The sequence below is a fragment of the Aplidium turbinatum genome, chromosome 11 (genome assembly GCF_918807975.1).
Source record: "Aplidium turbinatum chromosome 11, kaAplTurb1.1, whole genome shotgun sequence".
Lineage (NCBI taxonomy): Eukaryota > Metazoa > Chordata > Ascidiacea > Aplousobranchia > Polyclinidae > Aplidium > Aplidium turbinatum.
In genome coordinates, this window is record NC_137482.1 from 20,013,209 (window position 1) to 20,033,080 (window position 19,872).

General features: G+C 41.1%; 2 protein-coding genes across 2 annotated transcripts; both read right to left on the reverse strand.

The window, feature by feature from the left end:
- Positions 1-17,386: 17,386 nt before the first annotated feature.
- Positions 17,387-18,097, reverse strand: LOC145780305 (baculoviral IAP repeat-containing protein 7-B-like). The gene is made up of 2 exons (XM_082592007.1): positions 17,889-18,097; positions 17,387-17,798 (listed from the first exon to the last, which is right to left on the reverse strand). The coding sequence occupies exons 1-2, from the start codon at positions 18,095-18,097 to the stop codon at positions 17,387-17,389; spliced, it is 621 nt and encodes a 206-aa protein (XP_082448133.1).
- Positions 18,098-18,272: 175 nt separating this feature from the next.
- Positions 18,273-19,571, reverse strand: LOC145780306 (uncharacterized protein F54H12.2-like). The gene has a single exon (XM_082592008.1). The coding sequence runs from the start codon at positions 19,569-19,571 to the stop codon at positions 18,273-18,275; it is 1,299 nt and encodes a 432-aa protein (XP_082448134.1).
- Positions 19,572-19,872: the final 301 nt, after the last annotated feature.

The window sequence follows — 19,872 nt, forward strand, 5'->3', positions numbered from 1 at the left end:
ACCGAATCCAGAGAATCACGTGACGTCACATAAAAATCATGCAGAAGAAAATAGTGCTTCCTATCGTTGTTAGGGCCACATTGACGACAGTTGTTTGCATGAACGCAATCCCTAACCATATGCTGGCGCAAACAATTCAAGCATTTGCCAGCTTTCACAATGACATCTCTCCGATCTTTAGGTGTCAAGCGCAAAAATTCTTTACAATTAGACAAAAAATGATATTCAACTTGACCACGTGACGAACAATAAAAACATGCCGGTATGTCTCTACGTCTGGCCACACCACCGCGCGGTGCGCCAACAGCAGTCGAGTACTGCGAACTCCCTGAAATCACATTATCATGGGGTTTTACCGACGTCTGCCTAACCGGACATGAAGGCAATTTTCCTTTGCCAAACTTTTTAAAATGCTGCGACTCACCAGAATCGCCCATTAGCATAATACTAAAATCAGTCGACTTGCGCGTTTCCTCCCGTACTACAAATTCAAACAAACTCTGAAAAGTAGGCTCATCAGTACCACCATACTGATCACCTAAAAAGTCAAGATAACGCTGCTTAGCGTCAAACGGGAGTCGCTTAGCCAAATCCAAAACAAAACGTCCTTCCAATTTGTCACGCTGACCATAAGCTTGCGCGTAAAGCAGACACTGCGACAATTCATCTTTAAACTCTTTCAAATCACTGGAAAAGATCGAAGTCAATTTGCTACCATAGCGATACTTTCTAATTTCCGGTTCGGCGAAAAGACCTCCACGAACCCCAAAACGCTGGGACAAGCGAGCTAACGACATTTCTATCCTGTCTTCCTCTGACAAGCCAGGAGTGTCGGAAACCAAATTAGCAATCGTTTGCGCAGCTGTTCTAACACAAGCTGCTTGTAACAAAGTCAAACGAGTTCCTTTAAACGGTGAAGCTGCCATTAAGGCCGTAACACGATTTTTAAAGAAGATAAATGGCATATTATTACCATTGTAACCAATCAAGGCCGCCTTATCGAAAAACGTCCTACTATTTTGGTATTCAAAAAAGCAATCCTGTTGTTGAGAACTCGATTTAGCGGGAGAAGACAAGCTATATCCCTTAAGGGGCTGGTGGGGCTCAGTCACATCATAGACTTTACATACGTAGACGAGAAACTTGGCCTTTTTCGTGCTTTATCTCCGTTCCAGTCACGCTTCAGTGGTCCTAACTGACTTCCTTCAGAAGGTTGCGAGATTGCCGGCAGCATATTAAAAAGAACTCTATTGCAGAAAATTAGCGGTTGGTTTGATGGAATGATGCTTGTGTACGGTAATTGAGATGTCCAGTGAGACCTTATCTCATATTATTATTGCTATTATCATATTATAGACCTAGCTTACAGTTGCATTATAAGCATTTCAGCGAGGTAGGTACACCAAGTGAACCAAACCAGAACTCTGTTAAAAAGTATGAAAACCAGACAATATAAATTTCTCGGCCATGTAATAAGAAAGCAAAAACTGGAGCATCTCTCTTTAACTGGTAAAATTTTTGGAAAGCGGGCACCTGGCAGACAAAGACAAACACATCTGGAACAACTTAACGACAAAACAGAAACAATTATCCATGCAACATAGTTTAAAGTTTAAAGTGTTTGAAGAAAGACACTGATGAATATCAAAATCAAGAACTGCTTAATCGTTTGGTATTATCATATCGAAATCCAAATGCAAAAGAAGATAACATAAACTCTCAAATTTATCGTGGGCAATGTGGAATTTGCGAGAAGCATTTCAAAACTTGTGATTTCATCTTGAGTAAGTTCTGTTGAATTTCATCATTGATTGCTGGTATCAGTTGAAAAATCGGTAGGTTTACAGACAGTAGGCCTATCGGTATGTTAAATATTCATATTGCGTTAGGTGACAAGGAAATATCTCAAGACAGCCTCGAAGCCTACTTTGGTCACCAAAGAGCGTTGGGGGGAAGGCACCAAAATCCCAATATTCATGAGTTTGGATACCGAAACAACACCATTGGGTTAAAGCGCGTATTACATCATGGTTGTGCAGTTGGTCAACCTTTCAAGAAACGCCGGAAAGAGTAGTGGTCCATTTTTAAATTTGCTTGTGACTGCCTAGTGTTTTATGATAATGTTAATGTTGAGTTTCTGCGAATGAATTATTGATTGATATTCTTTTTGGAAAAAAAAAAACAACAACAAATAACTGGAAATACTTGTATTCAATAAGCGAAAAGAAAAAGCAATTCGTCCTCTACTCTAGTGTAAGGTCATAAGAGAAATAACACATGACTTACAAAGGCAAGCCGAATATAACAGATAAAATACAACAATCACAGCCAACAAATAAGAATACGGCACAGAACACAAATAGAAAAAACGAATCACTTCCGGTACAGAGTTCAATAGCAAGTTACAGCTTTTTCAAAGAGTTGCGAAGAGACTTACTGTTCTTTGCTGTGACATTTTCTGCTAATGACTTAGCAAAACGATGGCCCCTAATTTTAAAAAATAAGCGAGCAATTCTGTGGACGCACGAGACGCATGGCCTGGTATCTTCAAGATCCATATGTACACACATTTGTTGTATATGTGCTTGGACATGTGGCGATGCCAGACACTCGTTCATAATAGGCCTATTTAAATCGATACCAGCGAACGACTTGCTCTTTCGAAAGGCTTTTTCCAAAGCAATCAATGTGCGAAGAAGGAGGTCCGTTGTTTCGAGCAGTGAAGAATCCAAACTTTTTTTAACGCACCTTTACAAAAAAGATTTTTTTATTTCCTTCTTCCAAGATTTGCGTAGCAGATTTTTTATTATATAACCTCCAATATACTTCACTGTTTTTTTATCCTCGTCACTGATAACAATGTCTGAAGATTGCTGGCAGCAGCTTTATTCTTCCGTTCGCAAAAAAATATTGGAATGACATCTAAACATTTTAGGAGCTCGCCTATCGAAAGACCAATTTCGCAGGACAACCGCTTAGCGTCTTGAGAAAATAGCCGTAGCCTATCAATCGCCCTTCATCATGACTTTTCAAAAACTCTGAAAAAGAAAGCACAACCATCTCAATGTTAGCTACTGTATATCTGTAAAACAGGAATACATTTTACTTTATCAAAAATCAGCCGACCAAAAGCCTTACTCTTACCGCTCTTACAAAAAGTAACAATATTTCTTTTATCATGCACATTGCACACTCTCTAAGGGGGCTGAACTGAATTAAAATCTCGGTAGTAGGACTATTTGACAAGATCAAACTTCAAATGAAATCGGAAACTTGAATGTGGAAACTCCCAAGCAGGTCTGGATCAAATGGTCCTATGCATAACGCCTCCGCCGTTTTCCCGTAAATGGAGGATAAGAATGAAGAATTAAAAAAAGCATGCAACTTTCTTCACTATTTGGTTGTTCTTAAATCGATTGTTGTCATAAAATTAGCCTACAACTTACCGTCGTAAATGGAAGTCATGACTTCAATAGCTTTTGGAGTAATGTCGGAAGACTTCTTTGCCAATCCTGCTGCAACTGCTAGGCACGATCCACGTTGAATTACAGTATTTCCGATAAAGCATTCGAGTGGTATCTGGTTGGTGTATAGCCTACCGATGTATTAAGACTTAAACTTAAAGCTTTGTAATCAAAGTCACAAAAAACTATCTCATAACTTTTAAAACATAAAGCTTACGGGCGGAAGTCGGTATGAGCGGCAAAAGTCTGGGTCACAGACCTTTACGCAGCTCCAAACAATCCCTTGCTCCAAAATAGGCAGTTGTAAAGAGAACCACAACAAACAGTCTCTGTTGAAGTAGATTAACATGTTAAACCATAGATTTTAGACAGACTATATCAACGATTGAGTTGAAGTATTACTAGTAAAAGTTCTGCTGAAATATTTTAATGTCCGAAGCACGGTCTCCATTCACAGTCTCTATATGTCGGCAGCCGTGGCCGAGTCGGCAGCCGTGGCCGAATGGTTGGCGCGTTGGGCTCGCAGTCGAGAGCCTGCATGTTCGACTCCAGCCACCCGCACTTGCTGTTGTTTCTCTGGGCAAGAAACTTTACGATAATTGCCTTTACCTAGTGATCGATTTCCAGTAATGGGTAGTACCAAATTTAAGTCATAAGTACAGTAGACAATCGGAAACAGACATTGCCGTCGGCTGCAGCGTGGGTCAGGTGTATGTCGGAAGGCGTACACCGATGCATAGCGCTCAAGTCCGCTTTCCCGCAATGCAGGATAAAGATAAACAAACAAACAAACAAACATATTACTATATTATAGCCTATTATTAATATAGAAACTGTGCTCCATTATTACCTCCACGTGTATTTCCCAATCTTCATCAGAAAGGAATAGGTTTTCACCAGACACTGCCATTGCTATTCTTGTATAAGCATGAAGCTTCCGCTTCCAGAAGTTTGAAATTGTAAGAAAGTGTCATTTTCTGTTTTGCCAATGGAAAGCCAGTTAGATCCAATCATGCGTGGCAAGGCAGACACATGATTTTAAGGTAGCCACTTTAACAAGTCGAAATTCTGCCACTGAAATTGACTACAATGCAAGCGCAAACCAATCAGAAAGTGTTATAAGAGGCTACCGTCCAATTGTGACCCTTCTAGCACTCACCCAGAGAGTTAATGCTTGTTTTGAACTTTATTTGGTAATTACAGAAGAAAAAGAACAATAGCGGTGGTGAGAATCGAACACGCGTCAATGAAATTATTACTTTCTATCCCTAACCCTAACCCCTAAGCCAACCAGCTGACAAAAAATCAATCACTTAATTTGCTTTCTATGATCTTCTTTTCGCCATTTTTTACGTCAATTAAACCGTAGCTTATGATTGGTTGGCGGTTTCATTCTAATCAATTTCAGTGGCAGAATTTCGACTTGTTAAAGTGGCTACCTGATTTTAACGCGGCTTTGGTTTGTTGCATTAAAATCGTCTTTTTCTTTTTTCGCAGTTTCTCGTCTACGTATGTAAAGTCTATGGTCACATGCACAGCCCGATCACGATCCTCACAAACGTTAAAATCAAGAGACGCGATACGCCTCTCACAACCACGCAAATTACGTGTAGCTGGGCGATCAAAAACTAGCGGCGCAGAAAACTGTGAAGGGGGCAAAGCATTACTGCTAATGGCGGCCCCGTGACCTGCACGCTCTGGGGGAGGAGTTCGGCTATAATTCGCAGGCCTTGGCTCTACAGCCTTCGGAAGACCCTTAGCCGCGGCCCCGAGACCTCCTGAAACAGCTGGAAAACGTGTGGATTGCACTGGTCCACTTACAGATTGAACAGGCGTCTGGAAAAGGTTATGTAAATTAAACTGCGATTGATGTTCATTTCTGGAATGGCTAGAAGAGTCCTTCTTAGAACTACGCCGGGAGCCCAACTCTGAACGATATTCAGCTAAAACTACCTCTTTACGTTGTTCAGCCCTCAACTGAGCGTCTTTGAGTGCGAACTCAGCAGCTCTCGCTTCGGCTCTCGCGGCGGCCTCAGCAGCTCTCGCGTCGGCCTCATGCAGCTCTCGCGATGGCCTCTGCTCGTATGGCCTCAGCTCTTGCCATGGCCTCAGCAGCTCTTGCTTCGGCCTCAGCTTGGATCTGCAGCTCCTCTCGTCTTAGCTGTAGGTTAATTTGTGCAATTATTCGTGACGAGCTCCTTGACATCCTAGTGCTTACATTTGAGGCGCTATCCTCAGGATGTAGGGGAAGGTCGGGACCCATGATCATGGTGGGAGTCATAATCCACCCCCGTTTTTTTTAATATAAAGTACTCTTTTTGCATTTTTTGACGTCATTATATTTTTTATGCTTGGATAACTTTCCCACAATCCTTTGGTCAAAATTGTACTAAAAATGAAGGTGCAAAGAGGATTTATAGGTTTTGGGTTAAAAAAGTAATTTTTTTTTGGCTGAATGTGTTTTAAAATAACTCATTTGTTATGCAAGAAATGTTCATGAACTTTTTTATAGTGGTAGGTGATGTATTTATGATGAGATTAAGCTGAAAGTTTTTTAGATAGCAATGTAAGTTTTTTTTCAGCTGTTGTTTCATTTCTGAACGATCAGGTAGGGAGCCTTGAGTCACCTTGTGTTGGGACCTACAAGCCATGACAAGTGCCTGTGATAGTAGATGTTAAAGTGTCATATGACATCATTTTTTTGTTTTCACACCTTTCCATTAGGATATATCACAATTCTGACTTTTGTTTCGTTTGCAACTATTGATTATGCTATTTCACATGAAAATTCTGACAACTCATCCCAAGGAATCATCTGAAAAGTCTCCATCGCTTATTTCAAAATTTAAAGCTTGGAAGCTGGCTTGAAGATTGATTTCACACATAAATAATACAACTATGTTTTAGAATTGTATTTTTGATATGGCGAAGTGATTTCTTTGCTAAAATACTACATTTTTTGGCTTATCGCAATTGTGGCTTATCGCTCCCCACATGTGGGGTGCGATAAGCCGCCTGGCGCGTGTTTATGTTTTTGAGCGTAAATTAAACATTCGTTGAAATAATAACTTGTGCTTTTGCTGTAGAGTAGGTAGCACTACAAGGCATTGCAAAGCAAATTTTTAGAGAAAAATATTGAGAAACGTAGAAGATATGCATCTAAAAGAAAAAGTGGCTCGCAGGTCCCGACCTTCCCCTATGTCAGCATCCAACATATCTGAGAACTCACTTTCTTTTTGTTCGAAGTTATTTTTTAACAAGTTAAACTCGGGATCTACCCTATCACGAAGTTCTGCCAAGATTGCAGAGTTAAAAATTTTAGTCAAAAGAGCATGGAAATGCCGTAAATCCTCTTCCAAAGTAGAGAACTTAGATCTAAAAATTAACAGTTCCTGCTTATCACTCAAAGAACCTAGGGCTACAGAAAGTTCCCCAATTTGAGTCAAAATATCCCGTCTAAGATGCCGGGCCTCTCGAACTGACTTAGCCTCATCGTTACTGGGTCCCTCCCCAGAATGGCCTGCCCGACCGCAAAGAACACCATCAGGCTTAAACTCAGTCGAGTATACATATTAAGTGTTGGGGCTAAATTTAACAATTAAAAAATTAAGTTACACAAACACACAAAATTAAGTTATAAAAAACTTAACTGCAAAGATCGTAAAATACAAAAAAAAAATTTAAATGCACAATACCGAAGATGTAAGGGTATATGAATGAAGTCCAAAAGTTCCACAAAACTTGCTTGGATTCGTTCACTTGAATCTTCAAGCACAGATCTATTGTCTTTAATCTTTTTTCTTCAAATGAATGTCAATGTTGTTTTTTCTTCAGAACCAACAAAGAAACGCCTTTAATTTTTAACTTGAAGTTCTTTAGTATCAACTGAGAAGAAATGTCTTTAATTTTCTTTTGCTTCTGTAGACTACCAACCAACAAGATCTTCTTTTATTATTTTGCTTTAATTTCTTCTTGACCTACCAACTGACAAGAACTCGTCTTTTATTTTTTTTGCTTCTGTAGACTACCAACCAACAAGATCTTCTTTTATTATTTTGCTTTAATTTCTTCTTGACCTACCAACTGACAAGAACCCGTCTTTTATTTTTTTGTGCTTCTAGTGCTTCTTGGCCTACCAGCTAACAAGTCACGTCTTTTATTTTTATGGTCACAGCGGTAAACCATAATCTCTTCGTGGGAAAATTGTAACATAAGATTCCCAAATCCGTTCGTCTGCATGTAATGACCGAAAAATAAACACTCTTTTGAAACGTCTATTCAAAAGTGTGTTCCTGCAAAATTAGCCCGCGGCTATCGAAAATGGGACGCAACACCGTACGCCTCTAAAACTTGTCACTACAGAACAGATTACTTGGATAAAAGACGGAAAGTTTGTCCAGCTAGCAAGCACCAAGCAAACAGTTAAACTTGCGACTGACTTCCAACAAACAATTTTACGAATGACTAGAATAATTTGCGATATCTCAAATGCACGTAGACAGTAACTGTGACGCAATAATGAAAGACAATTATGAAGTCATTCAAACAGGTGTTCAAGCGGCTAATGCAATATTTCATCAGGTCTTACGACCGATGGTGCAATATTTGGACATTTTCTAGCAATTTCCATGACGTAAGATGCCAGCTAGGTTAAGTAGACCATAACGGTTTTTATATGACGTTTGATTTGGTGAAAATTGTCGGGAACAGCCTCCCGTATAGGTTTATAGCCTACCTGTATGTCAACGTGTTCAGCCCAGCCAGCCATTCATACACAGTACAGCATACCGGTAGGCCAAATACGTTCCGGTTCAAATTTCTACAAGACCTTTGGCCTAAGCTATGCTTTCAACTCAAACGGTGCGACTGCGCATCATTAACCATACTCTGTTAACACTTACTATTGGCAAGAAAATAAATGTCAAAACCGCATCTCTCCAGCTGCCCAGTCCAACTCCAACTTTGGTTGGTGACTGGTGTGACTGGCCAGGTAACAACTAGAACATCACACAACTAAGGCGAAAGAGCCATGTCCATTGAGTCCTGTCTTTGTCATGAGTTACCAAGGGGGGTGGGGGGCTTATATACCAGTCCCAGATATACAAGTCCCCCCCACCCCCCTTGGTAACTCATGACAGACAGGACTCAAGCTGCGTGGCTCTTTCGCCTTAGTTGTGTGATGTTCTAGTCATTACCGACTGGCCAGTGGCCTCTGGTTTGGAGCTTCCATTTCAATAAATTAAGAATTCAAAGTTTCCAGTCAATAAATTAAAGTTTTTTGATTGACTTTCATTAATAAAAGTTTTTGAAAAAACTGTAGTGGTGAGTTGTACCGGTACCGTAATAATTACAAAAAAATGCCAGACACAAAAATAAAAAATGCCAAACTGCCAAACGTAATTTTCTCCTGCCAAACGCTTTCAAAAAACGCCAAATTTGTGGAATTTGGCAGGAAAAACGCCAATATGGCAACCCTGTATGCTACAATTTAGTTTTTCCCTTGCTTTGGATTGATGCTATGATGCAGTCGCCAGAACAGAGTTGCCAACCTTAGAATGTTTCCAGCCCAAACTGATCACTGAACCAGCCCAAACGCTGTTTGAAACGGTTTGAAACCAGCCCAAACGCTTTTTAAAACGGTTTGAAACCAGCCCAATTTCCAATAAACTGTAGCTGTTCAATGTTAGAAGCCAGCCTTTTCTGCATTTCTTTTAATACCTCTAACGTGTAGCTGCGGCACAGATCCTTTATGTTAATTACAACAGGTGTTTCAAACTGACTTCGGTCCTAGACTTACAGCTACAGCAGATGGAATTCTGCACCGAAGTATACTACACTTAATGGTAACATGTTGAGATAGGCTACGTGAAAGGCATGCTATATGGGCAGCTAATTTTAATTCAGATTCTTTGGTTGCATTGCTCAGTGTTGGTTTTGTCTTGACACCAACATCAAAAAGTGTTCTCGCATTGGATCCAGGGTGCGCATTACGCTTATGTTTCAATGTTTCAGCATGACTGCACAAATCGTTGTAATGTGCTCTTATTACTGTTTTGCAATAATTACAAGCAGCCTTGTCAGTGCCCTCCGTTACAGGTTGCATCCATCCTTTACGTTTGCTATCTTTTTTCCATTTCTTTACAGTAACGTTTGCCATATTTTTCCCACTTTCCCATGGTAAACAATGCCTTGCTATGAACACAACAGCGTTAAGTAAGGCTTTGTAGGCTTACTGAACTTTTAGGTATACTTTCTTAATGAAAATAGAAAAATAACAAAACATTAGTTTATGCATCTCACAAGCACAAAATAAGCTTGCCTTCTTTATGAGACCAATCTAATGGCTGACATGACAGCAACTTACAGCATTCTTTCCAACCTACCTCAGCCTAACTACAGTACATTTGGATGTGAATCTCGAGTACATTCTTTCTTTTTAACAAGTTTTAGCAATCTCATGTTGTTTTGAGACACATTAGTACTCAAACCAGCCCAAAAAACCGCTACCCGCAACCTTCAAAAAAATCCCGCAACTCAGGACGAAAACCAGCCCAATGGGGCGTGAAAACCGCAAGGTTGGCAACCCTTCCAGATCTTAGAGATATCACCCATGAGGAACAAGACTGATGACGTCATCACAAGCAATCCATACGTGAACTTGAAAATGAAGTACGGTTAGTTTTATATACATTTATAGCACTGAAGATGAAGACAGTATAGTTTTCGAAACGTTTGCTGAACATGAGTTTGGTATCTACATTTTGGGCTCTTTATTTTTTGATTAGATTAACCAGGCGTTCCAACCATTATGCTCCGAAGTAGGTTTTATTTAAAGAAAAAATAAAAAAAATAAAATAAAAATAAAGTTATTTTGCTGGGCCAAGTTTCAAGTTAATGTATACAGCCATAACCACGCTGTAAGCCTCCTTTGTTACGCACCGCTGAGTTTCATATCTATTAGTAGGCTAAGTCAAACTTGCTGAAAGAAAAAATTCAACTTGCTGAAAAATGGACACAACGCATACTTTAACCCACAGAAAAATGCAACCAGAGTAATCTGGCCTACATCATTTCCTAGTTTAGACAAGACCACCAACGCAAAAAAAAACTACTGCCCAATCAAATGATTAGGCCTACACATAAAAGTGCCGAGGCTTAGTATAACGAGAACCTTATCTTCTTCCCCAAAGCTCAGTATCTGAGTATGGGACCTTTACATACACATGAAAAGCCAAGCACGCTGGGAAATTTACTTACAAAATACAAAAAAATTGCCCTGAATACAGAAACACCAACCAACGGCTTCTCCAGTCTCCAGACCATGCAGCAAATGTGCACTATTATGCGGTAACCATGGAGCGCATAAGCCTATGATAAAACAATGCACTGCACGAATATTTTCACTAGTTATTGCTGTAAAAACAAAGCCTAGAAACAAAACTCAAAATCAACTATTGGAAGCTATCATAAGAATTTATTCTTACCTATTGGATAAAAAAATGTGTTGCAAAGCCTTCAAATTTACTCCAAATACCGGTAGCCTATGTTTATATTTCACAACAGTGAGAATTTGTATATTTTATCAGAAAATGACGAAACTAACTATTTAGAAGAAATTCTTCAACAATTTAATTTTGTTATTATTTATTTCTCGGCAGCCGATTTGTAGCAAGAATTGACAGCGATAGCCACCGTGTTTCGCCCATGAGGCTGGGCTCGTCAGTATCGCACCACTAGTGTTGAACTGTTTTATTCGCATCAGTAGCTCACGGTACAAAAGATTGACACGGCGAGAAAGTACAAACAAACATAGCCAGGTCAAAGACTTTAGGAAACCGGTTTGCCACACCCCGCGGCGGCGGGGAGCGGCGTGATTTATGGGGTGACGATGCACCCGGAGGGTTAAGTCCACCAGCTTCGGGTCGCGAGGGCCAGGCTGGGGAGTCGAGGTACTTGTGGATGGAGAGTGTGGATCGAAACACTATAAGGCCCGTCCGCAAATTTAGAATGGCGAAGCGGGCCAGGGAGACAGGCTCTTTCTGCATAGCCCAGAATGAAGCCCTGCGACAGACCGGGCGACCCGTCGCGTGTGGACGCTGGAACCGGCAGTAATTGACCGCCGAGCAGCGCCCACGTCTCCTTCACGCGTCCTCACGCAGGTACTTTGACTCTTATACCCGGTCTGCCAGTAGGCAGAGCGGATAAAATTGGGGTCTCCCACGAGGAAGAGAGTCGAACCATTTAAGGATAATTTGGCTCTCGTGGCAGACAAATATTCAATAAAAATGTGGAGCAGAGGCTCGATTAATCAATATACTGTAATCAAAAAAAAAAAATATATATATATATATAGGTGGGAGTGTAATTAATACTCACTGGAGAAGAGTAAGCTTTCATTCGGCGAGCACGGATGTGCACTGGCCAGACGTTGAGGCAGGTTCGCCCAGCTGGGTCGGGGAGGCTAGCGATCGAAACCAGAGGCATTGATAGGCTACATTACCGGTAAAAATAGAAAATTGGGGTAGAAATTTTGAGGCTGCATCGAGTTGATCAGGGGATCGTGTTGATCAATGCATTGCAGTGACGTTCGGTGGCTTAAACCGTTGGGAAAGCAACTTGGAAATATGCTGCAGCAAGGTAGTAGGCACGAAGGGCGTAACCGTTGGGCGAAGCCCGAAGGCAACCCTTCCAGCGGGGGGTCTGGGGGGCCTCCCCCAGAAATTTTTGAAAAACACTTCCAATTTGGTGCGCTCTGAGAGCATTTCCAAAACAAATCAAAAATAAAAATCTGTCAAATTGTGCTTCGCCTATGTCGTGATCATACATCGGTGCTGATCTGCGCCCTGACATTGTCCTGCAACGCCCTGACGGTGTCACGGTTGTATGTGACGTCACTTGCCCGTTCGATTACGGCGCGGATTCCCTTCGAAAAGCCGCCGACAGGAAACACGACAAGTACGGCGAGTTATGTGTAAAAATATTGGAAGACAGGAAGCGCCCTTGCAGGGACGTCCTGTCACTTCCGTTCGTCGTAGGCTCCCTCGGGAGCTATGCTCCGTTGAGCTCTCGGGCTTTGGCGGCCTTGGGTGTTCCTGCTCGTGGGGTAGCAGAGGTGGCTAGAAAAGTGGCCTCCCTCTCAATCGAAGGTTCCCTCCGTGTCTGGAAAGCTTGGAACGCCGGGCTCACTCGTGGAGGGGCTACGTCATAGAAAAGACGATTCCAGCGATCAGAAGCTCAATTCCCCAACAGCAGAAGCTCTGCAGTAAGCATCCGAGCGCGCAAGACAGCAAACCTCAAAACCCGCCAGTAATTGTGTGACGTCATAGTATGTTAAATCCATTGTTTCATTATCAATTTACCTGTAAACAATTGTCGTTTCATCAGCATGCTGCAGCTCAATGAAGAATACAATCATCATCAATAAAATAAAATAGCAATATATGAATTAAGTATATATTGCATATCGTGAATGGACTCATATCATCATCAATGACGTAATATCATTAACAACACTGGATCTGTATTTTCATATTTCAATATTTTAGATTATCACACACTACCTTCTCCCGATATGCTGCTCTTTCCCGCTCGGATCAACCTCGCGTTGCTTTTAACTCATCGATAATCATGATTTCCCGATCAACTCGATGCAACCTCCAAAGTTTCATCCCACTATTATATATTTTTCCTGGTAACGTAGCCTAGTCATATCTACGCTTCGATCGCTAGTCCCCCCGACCCATCTGGGCGAACCTGCCTCAACGTCTGGCCAGTGCACATCCGTGCTCGTTGGTTCAACGTCAACACTTTTTCGGTAGGTAAAGCATACAATATATTCCCACTTACCATCTTTTTTTTTACACCAATTAATTGAGCCTTTGCTCCAGATTTTAAATAATTTTCGTCTCCCACGAGTATTCAAATCGTCCTTGTAGCTAAGCTTCTCTTCCTCGTGGGAGACCCCAAAGTTTATCCGCTCTGCCTACGGGCAGACCGGGTATAGGAGTCAAACGTACCTGTGTTACGGTCACGTGATGGAGACGTGGGCGCTGCCTGGCTTTATAAAACTTCTGTCGCCCGGCCCGTCGTGAGCTGACCTTTTTGCGTTTGCAGAAAGCAAATCCCGTCTCCCTGGCCCGTTCCGCCATTCTAACTTTTGCGGACGAGTCGCACAAAAATCTCGATCCACACTTTCCTTCCACAGGTACCTAGACTCCCCAGCCTGGCCCCCGCGACCTAAGCTGGTGGACTTCCCTTCCGGGTGCATCGCCACCCCATAATCACGCCGCTCCCCGCCTCCACGGGGCGTGGCAGGCCGGTTCTTTAAAGTCTCTGACCTGGCTATGTTTATTGTGTTCTTCTCGCCGTGTCAATTATTTTGTACTCGTGCGTCGTTGACCAAAATAAAACAGTTCATCATCATTTGTTTAGAAGTCATAAACAATCTTACCACCGCTTTACCAGTCAGTTTAACTCTTATCTTTGTGGAAAGACAAGAGCCAACAAAACCAGCAGGCGGCATTATTATTTATTTGCGTGAGACAAAGCTGTCCATATCCAAAACAAAACAACGAAATAATACACAAACTGCAAATGCACAAAGGTCACAAATAGAGATTGTTGATCGTCAATGTAATAGTCAAGTCAAGCCAATTTATTTTGTTTTAACAGCGCCATATATTGTAGCCTACAACTATTGGTTGGATTATGGCACAATCAGGATGGTAGCGAAAAACCATAAGCAGTCATCTAGTCAGCCACCACCCCATCACAGTAAATTTAACTACACATTCATACACACTAGTGTGCAGACTGCAGAGGCAGGGCACATTACTTCAGTGAACAAAAAGGGTTCGCCACTGAGATTGAAAAACAACTGCTGTTGGTTTGAATCTCCATTCTCAGACTGAGTAAGCCGAGGATGAAGATTTAAACCAGCTATCAAGAATTAACCAACGACCAATAGCCTATATGTGATTGTGTGCTAGAATAGGCTAGCCTACAGCACTTGCGAAAGTTTTTCTGCAATATCGGGGGAAAACGTGAATAGGCCTACCACCACCGAATTGCAACAATTATTATGTAAAACATACAAAAACAGGGCAATTTGATTCTACTGTAGAGAACAAAGATTAAGAAGTAGTGTACCGTACGATATGATGATATACTGTAAAGGTATAAGTTATTCTTTGTATTGAGCACTTAAGGTACCGGTACCGGTACGCATGTATATTCTTATAACAGTTGGTTTTTGACTTTTTTTTAAAGCAATGGTGGTCACAGCGGTAAACCATAATCTCTTCTTGGGAAAATTTTAACATAAAGTTCCCTAATCCGTTCGTCTGTATATAATGACCGAAGAAACACACACTTGAACTTCTTTTCAAACAGTGTATTCCTGTAAAATTAGCCCACGGCTACCGAAAACGAGGGGGTGCAACGCCTACACCACTTAAACTGTCACTACACAACAGATTACTTGGATAAAAGACGGAACTTTTGTCCAGCTAGCAAGCACTAAGCCAACAGTTAAATGTGCGGCCAACTTTCAAACAATCATTTTACGAATGACCAGAATAGATATCAATATCTCAAATTCACGTAGAAAGTAACTGTGACGCAATAAATGAAAGACAATTATGAAGTCATTCCAACAGGTGTTTAAGCTGATGTAATATTTCCTGTTTAAACAGGCCCAAACAGGTCTTATGAACGATGGTGCAATTTTGGCACATGCTTTAGGAATTTCCATGACGTAATATTCAGTAGACTTGAACGGTTTTATATGACGTTTGATTTGGTGAAAATTGTCGGGAACATAGCGGCCCCTAGTTATGACAGTCTGACATGGCATAACTAAAAAGAAATGACGACAATTGTGAGCCAATGAATAAAAACACATGATACACAAATTGTTTGAATCACTCACGTTTAAGTTAATACGCAAATACAAAGGGCATGCAAAGAATGAACAGCAATAAGAATAAACACGACGATACATGAAATTGGTACCATAGGTACACGCTAAATGACGCTATATACAATGGTTGCGCTAATAACCGACTGTTCCGGGCTCAGACAAGGATCGGCCACCGCAGACAAAACCAGGCTCAAACCCTAACACTTAGGTGTTCTTTACGGGGGCGAGGCACGAAATATCCCTCAACACGTAGTCTACTTTCACTTTCCCCGTACTCTCATCATAGTTGCAGACGGCAACTTTGGCTCTACGAACCACAGGCTTCCCTTTCCTAATTTGTGGAACTACCTCATGCACCCTCCCAAGTTGATACTTCCCACGTTTACCAATGTCTTGGAGAGAACCTACCACTACAAGTTGACCAGGCTCCAAATTGTCGGCCATTTTTAGCCATTTTTTCCGGCCCTGAAGACCTGGCAAGTAAAAATCGATCCATTTATTCCAAAACTGCTGAGAAAGTGACAAATTGAACCGATAATCCCTTCTTAATTGGTCACGATCATGTGGTTGCCCAACAGCACAGTATGGGTCTAAGTATGGGGTCAAAAGTGAGGCAGGGGTGATGACAGTAAAATCCCTAGGGTCGTCACTCAAAGGTACCAAAGGGCGTTCGTTCACGATTCGAACGGCACTGCCTGTGTACGTAAGCAGTTCAATAAAATTAGGCTTACGTATTGAAGCGGCCAAAATGTGAAAAAAGTACTTGGTCATATCGGCCACGAAACCAAATCTACTCAGCCGAAATCCAGCCAAGAGATCTGCCAGAGGATTTAACAAATCAGGACGCGAAAACATTACCTCATTAACACAAGTTCCTCGAAATTCAGATTGTTTTAAAGCCTTCTTCTTTAAATCAGCAGCTCTATCTGACGCCAACACAAATTTGTTAGGTAAATCAATAACTTCCTTCAACGGAACAGGTATCTCAAATCGACCATTTTTCAACTCAATATTCGGTTCGACAAGTTCTCTAGCCAAAATATCATTGCGAGACAATTCACAGGTTTCATTTTGCAAAGTCAAATCCTGAATGACTTTATTCAGGTCTGCTATTTCCATATCGCGAGACTCAATTTTACGCTGAAAGCCAGAGATGACATCCGACTCTGAAGACGTCTGCACTCTGCACACTTTAGCAACGCTTTCAACTAAGGGTGACTTACCACCACAAGCCAACCAACCGAGAGGAGTGAGCAAAGCATGCGGTTCACTACGATTGTCACCAACACGCTCTTCTTTTGTCCACATCAAATAAGCGTTGTCGTTGCCAATCAGTACATCTACAGTACTACAATCATTCAAATGAAACATATTCACGTCATGAAAATGACGGAAACAGTAGTAGTAGATGCATGGTAGAGCAAGTAAATGTACTAACCCTTAGTACGAACTGGTAAGACCCCTCGCTTGGTACGAACCCTAGATCGCATCCTTTGTGGTACGAACCGAAGATAAGGTTGTTTGGTCTGAACTTTGTGGTACGAACTTGTAAGAACGGATGTTATGACGTAGCCACCGGTACGAACGGATGTTATGATGTAGCCACCGGTACTAAGCCTAGTCGGTACGAACGGATGTTATGATGTAGCCACCGGTACTAAGCCTAGTCGGTACGAACTTGTAAGAACGAATGTTATGACGTAATGATATGTAAGAACGACCGGTAAGAACTCTATGAACGAACTTGGTATCGAACCCTCCGACCTAGGACGGGTTCGGTACGAACGAGTGATGCTAATAGGTTATGTATTAAATCTAAGTACGAACTTTAGCTAGAAACTACAAGCTAACATACTCTATGTCTTGGTTTACTTATAAAAAGCAACAAATAAATATTTTTTCGTTTGTGGTCTGTAAAGAGTGATTTTTTTTTTATGTTACATTGCTAATGATCAGTGACCTGGGTTCAATTCCCATGACTGAGGTTGTTTTTTTTTAACTTTTATTCGACACGATAAACAATAACAGTTTTCAATATTTTTTTTCTACAATAAGGACATGTATTTAATTTTTGCACACAATCCCGACAACAACACATGTGCCCACAAGGTAAGATGATGGTATTGGTTCTGCTTTCTAAGCAAACAACACAAGAGTAAGTATCTGTTAGTTCTGTTTCAGGTCGTTGAATTCCTTGCATGAGTACTTCTCCAGCTGGTCTGGGTTGCTCATCTCGTAGGCGAGAAGTGTCTTCTTCTCCGAAGAAAAACATATTTCTCTGTTCTGTTCTTGTGCGTTGGTTGTTGATTAACACTCTTCCATCACGTGTAAAACTGCTATGTCGTCCGTTTAAAAACTGACTTGTGATAATTTCGATAAATCGTGTTCCTTTCTTTTCTCTCAAATATTCGCATCTGTCAAAATAGCGTGGTTTAGCTATGTGAATAACCAATTAACAATCGAAAACAATTTTATAAAATTTTCTTATGTCAGAATATACTTACAGAGGACTCCACTTTGCATGTTCAAACCAAGGATCATCTTTCTCATGCCATCCTTGCAACTTCACCCCACATGAAAAACACTTTACCCAATCTAAGTTGGTGAGGTAAAAGAACCCAGCTTCAGCAAACATATCTGGTGGGGAAAAAGTATTTTCTTGGTGTGGCCACGCCTCACTAAATGTTCTTAATCGTGTCTGATAAGAGTTCATTTTACCTTGCCCCAATTTCTTTACTACTCTACCTTCTCTGACAAAAGCTGGTTTAGACTTGCCTCAAATTCTTGAATGTTGTACCTTTCTCTCACCAATGTTAGTTTATATAGCATCAAACTTTTTTTTCTTTTTCTCTCTTTTTTTATTGCGCAATATTTCAATACAACATTTATTAAACAGTGTAGTCAAAAATCACATTGCGGTTCTTGTCAATCTGAATAATATTGTCAAACTCCCCATAAACGATCACGTTGATTGTGTTCTCCAGAGCTTGACTGAAACGCAGCTCCATTCGTAAATTTCCTTGTTCTACCAAATCCAACGATCCATCATCAGTTAGGTCAGGACTGAGATCAAAGGCGAAAAGTGTGTAACCATTTGGGTATTCATCATATTTCAACCCATTGCCTTGGTCTTTTAAAAACTTCCCTGTGGCGGTGAATAGGGACATGTAGGATCGAACGTACTGGTTTAAAGGAAAGTTAGGTTGCAACGGTTTTGAAGGGATCTGTTCTCCGTTTTTGTACAGAGCTAAAAAGTTGATTCCAAAGTTTTGAAAATTGAATGGATTTTCAGCTCTTGTTCCATTGAATGCAGTATTTGTCACACATCCAAGCACCACCCGTTTGGGGAGTTGTCCATTGAAAAGATTTTCTTGGTTGGCAGACATGTTTCCTCTTGACACTGTGAAGCTTTTTACCGCAACCCTACGGAGGGGGTATTTAGCATTTCCGACTTGTAAAGCTTTTGTATGAGCAATAGAAACCGAAGGACTTATGGAAACTTGTCGTATGAACAGAGAGATGTTCTTGAGTACGGTTTTAAAAGTTGAATTATTTGCAGCCATCAAATTGAATCCGTCTTTAGAGCGAATGAATTTTAAGCGCATTTTGACATCGTTGAGCAAATATCTATTCTGTGAGAATATATCCAAGTGTGGTCTTGAAGCCATGTGAACTACACGACTCAAACGAGCTTGTTGTTTTCGTTTTGTAAATCCGGTATTGTTGTCAGCAAGGGAACCCATGTGTGAGGGGGTGTCAGTTTGCCACATTGATGCAGTGAGCTGGCTGTCTTTGCTGTCTTGTCCAAAGGACAAAAGAGTTTCCAAATAAGCTCGATAAGGGTAAGTGACATTTGATGCAGAAATTAGTTTGTCATTGAGAGTCAACTCAACTTGAGAGAAAAGAGAATGAATCCACAGATTTGTAGGTGCAACTACATCGTCTTGGCCTAGATTTTCCCCATTCTGTTTCACAATTTGTGCACTTACTACAAAGTAAGAATTGGTCAGATCAAGGTAGTGTGATGAACTCACATTGAATTCTATTGCTCCACCTTCTGATATATTGTTGAGTGGTCTAAATTCAATCCATTTTCCTGATTCGACTGAAGTTTGTGTCAACGGAACAGAAAACAAATCCAACTGACCTTTCACACATTCACAAGATTGAGGGTGGAGAAACGCCATTAAGAGAAAATATCTTTTGACTGCTTCCTGCGCTTTGATTTTTTTGAAATGACTTGATGTCTTGGTCGCTTTCTGTTTTTATTCGGTTTTTGGTGTAATACCGACCCTAAGAGGTTTTTCCCAGCTTCTTTTGATCGCCGAATAGCTGCTTGCTTAACATTATGCCCGCTAAGGACATCACCGACAAACTCAGAACCAGACCGTAAAGCTTGCTTTCCAATTGCTTTAGCTCCTGTTTTAATTAACGGCAAAACCATTCGACCAATCCCTGCAAGAACACCACCTAACCCATGTCCGCCTT

Coding starts and splice junctions, on each gene's coding strand:
- LOC145780306 (XM_082592008.1), bottom strand. CDS start 19,571: ATGGCGTTTCTCCACCCTCAATCTTGTGAATGTGTGAAAGGTCAGTTG.
- LOC145780305 (XM_082592007.1), bottom strand. CDS start 18,097: ATGAACTCTTATCAGACACGATTAAGAACATTTAGTGAGGCGTGGCCA. Junction 17,799..17,888: donor CATGCAAAGTGGAGTCCTCT/GTAAGTATATTC, acceptor CTATTTTGACAG/ATGCGAATATTTGAGAGAAA.